Below are 15,175 nucleotides of genomic sequence, written 5' to 3'. Positions count from 1 at the left end.
CCGACCAGAAGATCCCAACTCATTCATCCGAGCAGCGATGCCAGCACTTTCGGATCAATGTCCTGCGGTCCTTCGGGATACAACGGCTGATCACCAACTGAAACAGCAAGCAGCCTTGGTTAGCTTCGCGGATCATCACCAACTTCGAACCCAATTAGCACTCACCAATCACGGTCGGATGATAGCCAGTCTCGTCGGCAAAGTAGCTGACCGTGTACTTGACTCCGTCTGGGCCAACGTAACTGTAGAGTCCGTTGACTTCCAGGTACCTCGTTCCGTCCGGTTTGGTGTTCCAGAACGCATTTTGACGCACTTCCCGACCGTCACTTAGCTCGTAGCTAAGAACGAAGAATTCGATGGATTGACGCCGTAACAAACTCCGGGTGTAACTCACCTCCAGTTGAACTCTTCCGGGTCGTGGTTGTTAGACTGATCCACCACCTTGAGATCGGAGTTCTTAACATTGACACTACTTTCTGTGGGAGCACTTTGAACCAGACAGCAAACAACTGCCACAAGAACAAAACTGCACAGTACCGGCTTCATCGCGTAGATCTGTTAATCCGACTGAGACTAAAATGCAACTGAGTCACTACAATTCTACGACTAACTGATACTACCTGCTTAAGACAACAGCAAAAAATGCTGCTGGGAACCCGTTTGGATTCGCAGAATTCAACAGGTTTTAATTTTGGAAACACGAGAGATGAACGCGACGACCTTCACTTCGTCACATGGGTGGACACAGACAGGCTAACCCTTGATACGCCAGTCAGAACTCAGTAGTTTGTTGGATTTCGGTTTATTTATTACAGCCTCAAATTTGAACAGTTTGAATAAATACTGTTTACTAATTATCTCACCAAGGATTCCAATACCTTCGGATCGATTAGATGAGGAGGTTTTGGTGACAAATCTTCATCTCCAACTGAAATTGAAAATAAATCAAACGAATTACACTTCACACCAATCATCAATTCGTACCAAAGTCGGATGGTATCCATTTTCATCTACGTAATAACTTACAGAGTACTTCACACCGTTGGGACCGCGGTAGCTGTAGACGCCGTTGACCTGCAAGAACCGGGTACCGTCCGGAAGTTCGTTCAAGTATGCGTTCTGGCGCACCTCTCGACCATCACTCAGTTCGTAGCTGTAGATATAAACTAGGTTTAGTTGTAGAGTTCCACTTCAGCGATTGCGGATTACCGTCAGGCGAATGCTTCTCGATCATGGTTGTTGGATTTCTCTTTCACTTTGATCTGCAAGTTTTCAACACTTGGAGCACAGTGGACAACTCCAAAAATAACATATAAAAGTATTAAGCTACACAAAGTTTTACTCATCTTGTGGCAACCACAAACTACGACTAAACATGAACAACTGATCGGCTAGTCAACCAAATTTTTCTTCATGTATACTAACTGGACCTGTCCACAGTGGACGGGTTTTAATTTCGGAAGCACAACATATGATCACGGTGACCTTCGATGGGAAGAATGATAGGGCTTAACCCTCAGCGCTCCAAACGACTGTTTCCGACAGTTTCAACATCGAATTATTATAAAAATTTTGATAATGATGAAAGTTCCACATCAACATTTATTTATAACTCACTAGTCATAAGCTCTGCAGAACTCTATAACAATATATATTCTTCAAGTGTTTTGTTGTCTATTGTTTTTTTTTGTTTTTAATGTTTAATAGGCGGTATAAAACTTCGTTTGAAATATGCATTATATGACTTACTTAAAATTTAGGGAAATACTCATTAAATTATTAGCAATATTTAAGTTATTTTAAAATTTTATGTTCTTTTCTATTCTTTTGTTCCTTCTATTCTTCTATTGAGGTCCCGAAAAACGAAACTATTGGCACTACGCCCCCCGGGGCATGGCCTTCCTCTAACGTGGGATTTCTGCTCCAGCGCCTCTGACGAGACAGGAGAAACCGGGACCGACGTTTTACTTCACCATCCGATAGAAGCTCAGTGGATAAGGCGGGAATCGAACCCGCGTCTCATAGCATCATCGGGATCGGCAGCCGAAGCCGCCTATTGAGGTCCCACAAACCAGATAAAACTTTTATCATGGAAATACATGAACTTCGAAACAATGTCATTTGTCATTGTTTTCATTCATTTTATATGGCCTAAACTTTATAGGGGCCTTCCCTATGATAAAAAAAAAACATTAAATTTCAATGGCTCAGTCACACAAGGCTCCATACAATTTGGACACGTTTCCATACAAAAATGATACTGGAATATTCGAAAATCTGTATCTTCTGGATGAATCTTGTAATTGTTTTTTGTTGTTGTTTTTAAAAAAAATTTCCTGGAATGTGTATTTTTTAAAGATTATTTATATGTTTTAAGAGACTAGGGTAAATATACCCATTTTAAGCCGGTCGGGTTTGAATGATGCTGTATAATCTGGAGTATTCCTTGAAATTTTCTTAAACCAAGTACACCAACGAGTAGAGCAACTTTTTTGAACATTTCTGTTTATTTTCACTTTTAGTAAAATTTATTCTATTCCTTTTACAAGCATTTGAAAGTATCATTTGTAGAGAAAATTTCCTGGCATCGCTGGCTCACTTCAAAGGCGCTGCTGGTGGTGTTGGTGGCCACCCTTTGTTCTTTATTTGCCTTCTCTTCTCTCTCGGTTTTCTTCATCCTTCGATTGGAATGGGTATTCAAAAGTCAAACGTCAAAAGACTTGGCACGTTTTTGTTTTTTTATGGCGCTTGCTAATTATTTACAGGTTTCTGGATTATTTTTCAAGTGAGTGACAAACTATTGTGCAAAAGATCATGCTGCCGAAAGTCGGGGGCAGTTTTGTATCGAAAGCGCCGTGGCATACATTTGCGTACTTACTCGAGGCGGTGCTGTTGCTGGTAAGTTTAAAGCCTAAATAGTATTTTTGGAGCTTTAATCGAGCATCAAACTCTCCATATGACGAAGATAGGTGTTTGATTGGAAAGGGTATATTTCCCCTAATCCTGCAACTTTTGAACAAAAAATTTCCCCCGTGTCCCGTGTTATGATCTTCAAACCTTCTAAGCACTAACTGAAGCTGGCTATAGTTAGTCTAGTTGAACGGAGAAAAAAAAAGTTCCCAAAATCGTGAACAAGAGTTCATGAAATTGTGAACCACGAACAAAGTGTGAACAAAGTGTTCAAATTTCATGGTACGTTTTTCAAAAAAGTGACACCTTGTTCACAATTTTGGGAACTGATTTTTTCCGTGTATCTAGTCTAGTGTCAAAAAAATCAACCGATCCCCCATCCATGGAATGTTAATTAGCAAACAACTGTTATATAGAACCTGATGTGGATTTTGCTGATAATGGAGTATCAAATCTATGACAGTCGGTTTGACGGATTGCTTTGCTTTTTTTTGGTTTGACTTGGTTTATTACTTTATAATTATAACTTATCTAGAACATACTAAAATTGTAAAAATATCAGACATTTTTCTACAATTTAGTAGATTCATTCAACACATTCATCCCAATAAAGACGCCAGCACCTTCGGATCAAGTCCCACCTGGTGCACCTCGAAGATTTGAACATCGCCAGCTTAAGAATAAAACCAAACATTATTGAAACTAAAAAAAACTAATCGCCACTCGTAACTCACTCATCAATTTCGGATGGTATCCATTCTCGTCCGCCGTGTAGTGGACGCTGTACTTGACTCCATCCGGACCAACGTAGCTGTAGAAGCCATCAACCACCAAGAGCTTGGTTCCGTCCGGTAACATCTTCACGGTAGCCTTCTGCTGCACCTGGTGACCATCACTTAGCTCGTAACTACAATGAGGTGCAAAAACTGTTCAATTCCATCGCGATGATCACGTTGGTTCTGCATACCTCCAGTTGAACTCATCTGTCCCGTGGTTGTTGAATTCTTTAATCACCGTAACTTGCTCATCACGACCTGTTTGAGGAGCACTGACCACCAATCCGCTAATTACTGCCAAGATCACTAACCTACCCAAACTAATGGTCGACATGTTTACACTCTGCTCAGCTGTGACGTCCGACGGTGACTAAGTTGAGCATAGTCAAAAACATCTACCCTTAGCTCAAATCTTCATGATTAGACCTATTCGATATCGCTTGGAGAGGGTTGACTTTAACCTTCTAACCAACTAATAACAAACAAAAAGATCGTCGTAACCTTGTGGGAGGTCTAACGGTTCGTCACGATGAAGATCTTTAGGGTGTTAATTCGCAACAAAACCTATCCAAATGTATCACTTATCTTCTGCTGAAAGTGTTCCTCAAATTAATTTTGAAGCCAATTCCACACACCTCCTAGCCGTGCCATTTCTCAAAACCAGTTTGCAGCCCCAAATCGGCTCGCATGATCAGCTGCTGCTTCAAGTCTCAAATGCCACTTCCCTGTTTGGCACGCAGCTCCTTCTCGCGGGCCAACGTCCGAACTTGAATTTGGAAACAATCGCCGGGCTATTCAGTACCAAACGTGTGTGATCGCGGAACGGTTGCTGAGCGCGCCACTGTGATTTCGTTTGAGAAATTTTCGAAAAGTTGTTGTAATAGATGCCGCGGTGAAATGAAAGTGGCTATTTTGGGATTCTGTTGTCTGGTGGTTGGGATTTTGGAGGTTTTCCCCAAACCGGTGCGGGAAAACCCCCAAAAAGTGGCAGTCGAAATCGAGTCCGTACTGGACGAGAAGAGGGGCAACGGAACGGTTTATGCGTGAGTATTTTATGGTTTTAATCCTTGCCTGTCTTTTTTGCGAAACTGACGTTTAGAGCAACAATCGTGCAACAATATGTGCATTTTATCTGTCTTGGTCTTGGTCTTGGTCTTGGTCTTGGTCTTGGTCTTGGTCTTGGTCTTGGTCTTGGTCTTGGTCTTGGTCTTGGTCTTGGTCTTGGTCTTGGTCTTGGTCTTGGTCTTGGTCTTGGTCTTGGTCTTGGTCTTGGTCTTGGTCTTGGTCTTGGTCTTGGTCTTGGTCTTGGTCTTGGTCTTGGTCTTGGTCTTGGTCTTGGTCTTGGTCTTGGTCTTGGTCTTGGTCTTGGTCTTGGTCTTGGTCTTGGTCTTGGTCTTGGTCTTGGTCTTGGTCTTGGTCTTGGTCTTGGTCTTGGTCTTGGTCTTGGTCTTGGTCTTGGTCTTGGTCTTGGTCTTGGTCTTGGTCTTGGTCTTGGTCTTGGTCTTGGTCTTGGTCTTGGTCTTGGTCTTGGTCTTGGTCTTGGTCTTGGTCTTGGTCTTGGTCTTGGTCTTGGTCTTGGTCTTGGTCTTGGTCTTGGTCTTGGTCTTGGTCTTGGTCTTGGTCTTGGTCTTGGTCTTGGTCTTGGTCTTGGTCTTGGTCTTGGTCTTGGTCTTGGTCTTGGTCTTGGTCTTGGTCTTGGTCTTGGTCTTGGTCTTGGTCTTGGTCTTGGTCTTGGTCTTGGTCTTGGTCTTGGTCTTGGTCTTGGTCTTGTTCTTGTTTGGTTTTTTTGTTTTTGGATTTTGGATTTTGGTTAATAGTTCAAAATAATGTTTTTTTTTTAACTTGGGTCTTTGTTGAATTTTTATCATTTTTTTAATTTTTTTTTTATTTTCGTCATAATATCAATATTTTTAACAGCAGACGTGTTAAATATCAAACTTTCCACGTGAGCATTATTTTGTATATTTTTCCTCATTTCAATCATATAAAATAGTTTATGCATATTTTTATCCACATCCAGCCAATTATCAACAAGTAATCACACAAATCAATCAATCAAATTATTTTGTTTTATTTAATTCGAAAGAAATTTAGTTTTCATCCACATGGCCCCACCATTTATAAACTTTCTCATCCAACCAACGACGCCAACGCCTTCGGATCAATCCGATTCACCACATCCAACGGATCGTCACTGGTATTCACAACTTGTTGCTTGAATCCGTTCTCGCCAGCCGAGTACTTGTAACTGTAAAACTCGCCTTCGGGCGACCTATACCGATATCGTCCAATAACCGTCCAAATCATCTCGTCACTATCCGACTTCTTCTTGAAGTATCCACGCTCGTAACGAAATTGATCATCGCTGAGCAGGTATCTGGAAGTAAAGAGGAGTTAATTTTGTTTTTCAGTTGATCTCAGTTGATGGTTGATTTTACAACAACAAGTATCGATCCCCGTTGTTCCGATTGATCAGTTTGGTCACCGTCACTTCATCGTCGCTCGTTTTCTCCAGTGCACGGAGAAAAAACCGTTCTGAAATTCATGAACAAATGTGCATGTAATCGCGTACTTTCGCTGTTCATGAAATCGTGAACTTGTTCATGATATCAAGGAGAAAAAAACATGATATCGTGCACATTGTTCACGAAATCGCGAACTGAATCTTATGTCTGAAAAAGCTTTCCTGTTTCGTGCTGCTTGCCAACAAAACATGGTTTCGTGACGCCATCTACTTTTGACCTGTTCTGGTCTAGGGAGCTTTCTAACATCTCATGCACTTACACGAATTCGACGCAGTCTTTTGTTCGTGTTTGGAGTGGAACGAATTTTGACGTGTTCTAACATGTTTTTGAAGATCAATCCACATAAAGCCATAACCAAACATTCTGATTTCTGTTTTTATATAATTAGTCTGTTTAGATTAAGCTAATTTTGTAATATGTGGGTGTCTTCATATTATTTTCATAATTTCACATTACTTAGAAATTGCCATGATTAAATTTGCTAGAAATTTCTAGATTTTTTTTTTTTTTGAAAAAATCCTATAAGCTATTGTCATTCATATGTTCATAAGTTCAAACAAATGAAAATGGAATTTAGTTAGCAGTAGGATAAAAACTAAGAATTTTAAAATTTTAAAATTTTAGAATTTTAAATATAAAATTTAGAATTTTAAAATTCTACATTTTTTTTTTTAAATTTTAGAATTTTAGAATTTTTGAATTGGGACCATCCATGAACCACGTGGACACTTTAGGGAAGGGGGGATATGGCGATTGTCCACGATCCATACAAAAAAGTCCACGAGGGGGGATGGGGTAACAGATTCCCAAAAAAGTGTCCACGTGGTTTATGGATGGTCCCATTTTAGAATTTAAGAATTTTAGAATTTTAGAATTTGAGAATTTGAGAATTTGAGAATTTGAGAATTTTAGAATTTTAGAATTTTAGAATTTTAGAATTTTAGAATTTTAGAATTTTAGAATTTTAGAATTTTAGAATTTTAGAATTTTAGAATTTTAGAATTTTAAATTTTAAATTTTAAATTTTAGAATTTTAGAATTTTAAATTTTAGAATTTTAAATTTTAGAATTTTAGAATTTTAGAATTTTAGAATTTTAGAATTTTAAATTTTAAATTTTAGAATTTTAGAATTTTAGAATTTTAAATTTTAGAATTTTAAATTTTAGAATTTTAGAATTTTAGAATTTTAAATTTTAAATTTTAAATTTTAGAATTTTAAATTTTAAATTTTAAATTTTAAATTTTAGAATTTAGAATTTTAAATTTTAGAATTTTAGAATTTTAGAATTTTAAATTTTAGAATTTTAGAATTTTAAATTTTAAATTTTAGAATTTTAGAATTTTAGAATTTTAGAATTTTAGAATTTTAGAATTTTAAATTTTAGAATTTTAAATTTTAGAATTTTAAATTTTAAATTTTAGAATTTTAAATTTTAGAATTTTAGAATTTTAGAATTTTAAATTTTAGAATTTTAAATTTTAGAATTTTAGAATTTTAAATTTTAAATTTTAAATTTTAAATTTTAGAATTTTAGAATTTTAGAATTTTAGAATTTTAAATTTTAGAATTTTAGAATTTTAGAATTTTAAATTTTAGAATTTTAGAATTTTAGAATTTTAAAATTTTAAATTTTAGAATTTTAGAATTTTAGAATTTTAGAATTTTAAATTTTAGAATTTTAGAATTTTAAATTTTAGAATTTTAAATTTTAGAATTTTAGAATTTTAGAATTTTAGAATTTTAGAATTTTAAATTTTAAATTTTAAATTTTAAATTTTAAATTTTAAATTTTAAATTTTAAATTTTAAATTTTAAATTTTAAATTTTAAATTTTAAATTTTAGAATTTTAGAATTTTAAATTTTAGAATTTTAAATTTTAGAATTTTAAATTTTAGAATTTTAGAATTTTAGAATTTTAGAATTTTAAATTTTAAATTTTAGAATTTTAGAATTTTAAATTTTAAATTTTAGAATTTTAGAATTTTAGAATTTTAGAATTTTAAATTTTAAATTTTAGAATTTTAAATTTTAGAATTTTAGAATTTTAGAATTTTAGAATTTTAGAATTTTAGAATTTTAAATTTTAAATTTTAGAATTTTAAATTTTAGAATTTTAAATTTTAGAATTTTAGAATTTTAGAATTTAGAATTTTAGAATTTTAAATTTTAAATTTTAAATTTTAGAATTTTAAATTTTAAATTTTAGAATTTTAGAATTTTAGAATTTTAAATTTTAGAATTTTAAATTTTAGAATTTGAGAATTTTAAATTTTAGAATTTTAGAATTTTAGAATTTTAAATTTTAAATTTTAAATTTTAAATTTTAGAAATTTAGAATTTTAGAATTTTAGAATTTTAGAATTTTAGAATTTTAGAATTTTAGAACTTTAGAACTTTAAATTTTAGAATTTTAGAATTTTAGAATTTTAGAATTTTAGAATTTTAGAATTTAGAATTTTAGAATTTTAGAATTTTAGAATTTTAGAATTTTAGAATTTTAGAATTTTAGAATTATAGAATTTTAGAATTTTAGAATTTTAAATTTTAAATTATAGAATTTTAAATTTTAAATTTTAGAATTTTAGAATTTTAAATTTTAAATTTTAGAATTTTAGAATTTTAGAATTTTAGAATTTTAGAATTTTAGAATTTTAGAATTTTAGAATTTTAAATTTTAGAATTTTAGAATTTTAGAATTTTAGAATTTTAGAATTTTAGAATTTTGAATTTTAGAATTTTAGAATTTTAAATTTTAGAATTTTAGAATTTTAGAATTTTAGAATTTTAAATTTTAAATTTTAGAATTTTAGAATTTTAGAATTTTAGAATTTTAGAATTTTAGAATTTTAGAATTTTAGAATTTTAGAATTTTAGAATTTTAGAATTTTAGAATTTTAGAATTTTAGAATTTTAGAATAGAATTTTAGAATTTTAGAATTTTAGAATTTTAAAATTTTAGAATTTTAGAATTTTAGAATTTTAAAATTTTAAAATTTTAAATTTTAAATTTTAGACAAACAAACACACACACACACACATCTCCCAATATATGACATTAGTCCGTGTAGAGTGTCAGTGTTACCAACGCGCCACGAAAATAAAGGTTTGAACTTGACAAACCAAAATGTCAAACATGAAAAAAAGTCTGAAACCAATGAGGATTTACTGTGTTTAATTAAATGTGATCAAATGGTTTGGTTGTTTTTTGTATGCGTATTTAAATATAAAAAAAACATTCCATAAAACAAATCAAAAATTTTGATTTAATTTATTTATTATCGTTGCGGAATATCTGAATGGTATCCCGTTTTCACGTCACGTTTTCTCTGCACGTCCCCAAAAAAGCTCAGTCGTCCGCCATCGCCTGTCATCAAAACACGTTGAAACGCGATTTCTTGTCAAAGTGCCCGAGTTTCCAGCTGAAATGGACCGTTTTTTAAACATTGGCCACTGTCCTGGTCCCGGTCTATATTCCGTTGGTCAAGATCTGCGTGTGTTTGGTAAGTAATTGTCTTTTTTTAAATTATTTTATGCTCATGAAGAATATTCTTTGCAGAACAAAAAATAGTTTCTAATCGACCGATACTCGATGCGTCGATCTCGCAGGAGCGTCTGAAACTTCCGGAGTTGCAGGCTGTGGTCTGCCTTCACAGATTCTAAAGGTGGGCGTTGTTTTTGTTTTCCCCGGGGACACGGCGGTGACCGGCCGAAAGTGGAATTTGTCCGTTTCAAGCTCAGTGGGACCGTGGTATCTGGCAGAATCTTCTTCGAGGGAGAGCAGATTTAAGTGGAATTGGTGCAAGCAAATTGAAGTGAATGTTATTGTAAAAGATTGTACATTGTAATTACATTTAATATTGTGAATAAAGTCAAATTTTGTGTTGTAGTTGTTTTTAAATAAAACAAAAGTTCTCATAGAAACAATATTCAGGAAGCATGAAGTTTGCATTACCCACCGCTAGATGTCAGGGCGAAAGCTTTCAGCGGCAGTGGTGTGAACGATAATCAGATGGCGCTGTTACCGTTTCAAAACGCTTAAAAGCTTTAAGCTTAAAAATTAGGGGATTAGAGAAGCTTAGCATCATGAACAAACGTTCACGATTTGCGTTTTGTTCATGGAAAGTGTTCATGGTACGTTTTCGTACCGTGGAATATCACATTGTTCCCGATTTCGTGGTACATTGTTCATGATTTTCGGAACGGTTTTTTCTCCGTGTGGCAGCCCCAAAGATGATGCTGCCAGGGTTATGCAGCAAGCGAGGAGCATACCAAGTCGCATCTTCACGAAGAACTCCTCGCTGGGCCAAGGTCCGTAAAGAAGTAAACTGATGCCGATTACCGAGAGAGTTTTAAAGTCGAGAACTTGGTTGTTGTTCGGATGCCAGAGACATTCTCATGTGCAGAAGTTTCTCTCAGTTTTCGTGATTAAGCTGGTTCGTTAGGGGGCGATGTTCGATCATGCTAGGGAAGAACTTCTTCAGCTGACTGACGCCAACGGTGATTGATGATCCTCACGTGCTGTTGTAGTGTAATTGCCATAATAAAACATACCGTCAACTGACGCGAAGGACAACGCGATGCGGTTGATATCAAAGCATAGTTCGGACAGTTGGACGCAGAAACCAGTTTGGTCGAGCCTTCAAGCGAGCCAAATTCGTTGTGACGTTTGGGGAAATCCTTAAATTTCTTACACTCAATGTATGTAGGGTAGGGTAGTCATCAATGAGACACTTTTGGTTTTCAACTTTCAAAGATTTTTCTATTTTTTTCATCAGCATGTTTTAATGAGCTTTTTATTGCATTTTCATTCTTTTAATGTGTTCTAACATTGACCAAAATATGAGATCGATCCGACATCTACAGCCAGAGTTATTCAACTGTCTCATTGTAGACGCACTTGGCAGGAACAATGAGACAGCTGGGGAACAATGAGACACAATACGAAAATCAATTTTTTTCTTGTAAAACATCATGTTTTGTATTGTTCCATTGCAGGTAACTTGCCTTGAACATTTTAGAGCAATTTTGCCAACATGAAACTTTAATTAACAAAAGTTATGCTAAAAAGTATTTAAATTTTGTAAAATTCGTATATTTATACCAAATAACTTTGTATTTTTGGTTAAATGAAGTTAAAACTCTATAAATATGCCAAAAACACTTTTAATTCATGTTTTGAAAGATTTCCATAGATATTGAAAAGTTTAATGAAGAAAAATCAAAGTGCCTCATTGTTACCCATGAGCTGAAATGAGTGGGGAACAATGAGACAGTCCTGGATACTGGGTATATTCTAAATTTTGGCCAAACCTAATGAAAGGACATTGTAGCCCAACTCAATCCATATGGAACGTCGAAAGAAATTTTAAGAAATATTAGTTTTGGTGTTAATGGCAGCCTACGAGCGAAAAAGTAATTTTTGCCATAATTTACTTTTACACCCCAGAATCAAACATTTATGAATAACTTTTCAAGGGAGCGTCCATAACCAAAGCCACTATAATGGCAGACGTGTATCCAGTAGACACACCTTTCCCCCAAATATGAGCCTGATTGGTTGAAACTACGTCTTGTGAGAGCCATTTTATCACTGTTCCCTGTGTCTCATTGATGACTACTCTACCCTACAATGTAAGAGGTTGTTAGGTTAGGTTTCTTATTTACCGGTGAGCGGTAGTTCAAATATCAATGTTCAAGAAGTAAAAATTTTTTTTTAGAGTTCTCAACATTCTAATCTTTGAAGGGAGAAAGATTCTTGTAATAGAGACCACCAAGACCGGTGCGTTGTTTTTTCCAACAACGGCAATCGTCCTGTCGAATTGATCAACTTTTGACTATCAGCGCTCGACACAATTGGGTCCTAAAATTAAGCCTAAATTTGTGATATTATTGTTCACAACCATAAAGCTTATTTTTTCTGAGTACAATGCCTCTTTGAACGACCGCAAAGGATTTAAAATCGATTTTTAATTCATTTTTTAAAAATTAACTTCACGGCCCTTCTTGACACAAAAGGATCTACTTGACAGCTCGTTCCAAGGGGACCATAGTTGATCCATCGAAAAAATGTTGTCTTATCTAATCTAATCTAATCTAATCTAACCCTAGCGCAGCCAGTCTTTCGAGGGCATCCTGGAAAATGCCTTAAGTTGATTAACGCCTAGCATCCTCTTGTCATTATTAACATTTGCAGTGCCCCAATGCAATAAATTGCCTTGAAACATCAAAAAACGTTAAAGTGGCCAGGCCAACTGCGTAAAGTTTACCGCAAAGATGATTCGTTGAATTGGATTGTGTTTGAACATGAATGTTCAAACAGCAATACAGTTCTGAATCTACAGGTGAGGAAGAAACGTGGGAATCCCCCGCTCACGTTCCTATTTGTTTAGGCAATAAATCGTTGGAAGCCACCATGCTAAGGAGTTTTGGTGCTCCGGGACCCTCGTGGATGGGACATTGTATTTCCCCAAATGCCCTGGACATTATTTGCCGTGGTTAAAGCGCCACAACTCGCTCCCATCGAAAAAATGTTGTCTTGTCAATAATTTTTTTTTGCATTAAAATGAAAAAAAATTATCAGAAATGGTTTTTGATCATGTTTTTTTAACGTTGTACATTAAAATTGACATATGGCTTTAGTACCCTATTTTCACATAATAACTAGATTTCATATTTCTCAAAAAATTCAAAAGGGGATTGTCATCTATGCTCAATGCAGTGTATCAGCATTCCTGAAAAGTCATTATTTATAACAATAATGTATTTTTAATATATTTTTAACTGTTTTATATGCAAACTATCACGAAGACTTTGGATTAGTAGTATACTTCCCTGTATTATTTTTATATATATACTTAACATACTCGGCATTTTTTTATTTTTTGGACTTGTCCAATTGATTATGCTTTTTACTTATCACCAACATCCTTAGAAGTATAAACGAAGCCACTCCATGATATAACAATCGTCAGACTTATTCACCCCACCAACGATGCCAGCGCCTTCGGATCGATCCGATTCACCACGTCCAGCGGATCTTCCCTGTTGCTCACAACCTGTTGGTTGAATCCATCCTCGCCGGCCGAGTACTTGTAACTGAACAGCTCCCCCTCCGGTGAACGGAACCGATACCGTCCATGCACCGTCCAAACCATCTCGTCACTATCCGACGTCTTTTTGAAATAACCACGCTCGTACCGAAACTGATCGTCACTGAGGGAGTACCTTGAAGTAAGCGATCGTCAATTTTAATTTCACTCGCACCTCAGCTGGGATTTGACATTACAGTAGCAAATAACGATCTCCCTTATTCCGATTGATTAACTTTTTAATCTTCACTTCAGCTCCATTCGACGTCTCCAACGGTAATCCAAAACTAGATAGTGCAAGAATTGTGCAGCAAAGCAAAATCAAACCAAGCCGCATCTTCACCGAGAACTCCTCTCTGGGCCAAGGACCGTAAAGGAGTGAGCTGCTGCCGGTTCCCGGGTCACACTTTTAACCTCGGAGTCGAGAACCGGCTTTTTGCTCGGAAGCCAGCCCCATCTGAAGAAGCTTGGAAAATCCACGAGCCATTATGCTAAATAGATCTGCTCGATTAAGCCGGTTCGTTAGGGTGCGATGTTCGACTCGGGTGGGATCTTCCGAAGGTGTTGAACTCCTTGCGTCAAACTACGGCGCTTGACCCACACATCGTGATGGTGTTTTGTTAGGGAAATCCTAGTCCTCTAGCTACTGACGACAATGATTGATGATCTTCACGTGATGTTCTTAAGTAATTGTCGCAGCAAAACAAACTGACGTAGGTCACGATGATGCACGTGATATCAAAATAACAGCTTTTCTTCAATTTGGACAGTTGGGTGCCAAACCGGTTAAGCCAAGCCTTTCAGTTTGCCAAAATAAACGTGACGTCAAGAACGAGCTGCAGTGTTATTCAGATAACTGAGTGATTTCAGTGCTTTCTAAAAGCAATAAAATGTTAGACTTGCCTATCAACTCTGGTGTCTCTAAACCAATCAAACTATTTTTCAAATTTATTTTTTTATCAACAGCCACTATCTTTCCGATGGAACGTTTGTCCGCCAAACGACCTACACCAAAATAGTGGACGGTGCCAAGATCGTAGTTCAGGAGGGTGAATACTCGTTCATCGGTATCGATAAGCTACGCCACAAAACCACCTACATCGCGGATGAAAATGGCTACCGGGCTCAAGCTTCCGGTAAGAATGTCATTTTTCAAGCATAAAAAAGTAATCAATTACTAACATTCTTTCCCTTTATCCCCTTGCAGTATCGAACATGACCGGTTTCATCGAGGACAACATTGATCCCAAAGTGCTGGGATCCTTGATAGGCTAGACTCCGCTTTTGGCCACCCCTTCAAGTGATGAGACTGCAGATTTAGGTTAAACCCATAATAAAGAGATAATTTAATTTATTACACCTCAAAAGCGCTGCCCTCTTCACTGAACCGTAAACAACCACACAATAAACTCTAAAAAAAACACAGGCGACGAACCCCTCCAATGCCCTCCATCCAGCGTCCCTAAGATCGAAACTGGACCACAACTCACACTCCCCTTGCTGGTGGATGACCACCAAAGTTGGTTTTAGGTGTCAGGTTCAACATCTCATGAACTGACCCCTCAAGACCTCAACAGGATGCTGCACACGGTAATTGCCCGCTCTCATCACGTGTGTTTGATATTGTTAACCAGAGAGGTTAATTGACCTTTTCATCCCGACACGAGTGCAGCAGAAAAAAAAAACATTCCGGGATGCTGGTCCCTTCGGAGCTTCCTCGCTGATGACCAAGATCAAATCTGTAACAAGACCAAACGAGCAACATTTACCCAAAAAAAAAAACAAACTGACCAGTCCGGAGGTCCGAACCGGTTCCACTTGGGTTGTTCATGGGCAGAGGGGGATTGATTCTGCTTTTCGTACCGTGATTTAG

General features: G+C 36.0%; 3 protein-coding genes across 3 annotated transcripts; 1 reads left to right on the top strand and 2 right to left on the bottom strand.

The window, feature by feature from the left end:
• Positions 1 to 6: 6 nt before the first annotated feature.
• On the bottom strand, positions 7 to 546 carry LOC6043774 (endocuticle structural glycoprotein ABD-5). The gene is made up of 3 exons (XM_001861344.2): positions 395 to 546; positions 166 to 338; positions 7 to 97 (listed from the first exon to the last, which is right to left on the bottom strand). Exons 1-3 carry the CDS (start codon positions 544 to 546, stop codon positions 24 to 26), a joined length of 399 nt encoding a protein of 132 aa, XP_001861379.2. The 3' UTR covers positions 7 to 23.
• Positions 547 to 854: 308 nt separating this feature from the next.
• LOC6043772 (endocuticle structural glycoprotein ABD-5) lies at positions 855 to 4,020 on the bottom strand. Its single transcript, XM_038260794.1, has 4 exons — positions 4,002 to 4,020; positions 3,878 to 3,944; positions 983 to 1,153; positions 855 to 930 (listed from the first exon to the last, which is right to left on the bottom strand). The coding sequence occupies exons 1-4, from the start codon at positions 4,018 to 4,020 to the stop codon at positions 855 to 857; spliced, it is 333 nt and encodes a 110-aa protein (XP_038116722.1).
• Positions 4,021 to 4,331: 311 nt separating this feature from the next.
• LOC6043770 lies at positions 4,332 to 14,663 on the top strand. The gene is made up of 3 exons (XM_038263706.1): positions 4,332 to 4,729; positions 14,269 to 14,438; positions 14,510 to 14,663. The coding sequence occupies exons 1-3, from the start codon at positions 4,584 to 4,586 to the stop codon at positions 14,575 to 14,577; spliced, it is 384 nt and encodes a 127-aa protein (XP_038119634.1). The 5' UTR covers positions 4,332 to 4,583; the 3' UTR covers positions 14,578 to 14,663.
• Positions 14,664 to 15,175: the final 512 nt, after the last annotated feature.

Source organism: Culex quinquefasciatus, chromosome 3, assembly GCF_015732765.1.
Source record: "Culex quinquefasciatus strain JHB chromosome 3, VPISU_Cqui_1.0_pri_paternal, whole genome shotgun sequence".
Lineage (NCBI taxonomy): Eukaryota > Metazoa > Arthropoda > Insecta > Diptera > Culicidae > Culex > Culex quinquefasciatus.
Note: the sequence above shows the minus strand (reverse complement) of the source record. Positions and strands in the feature narration are given on the sequence as shown.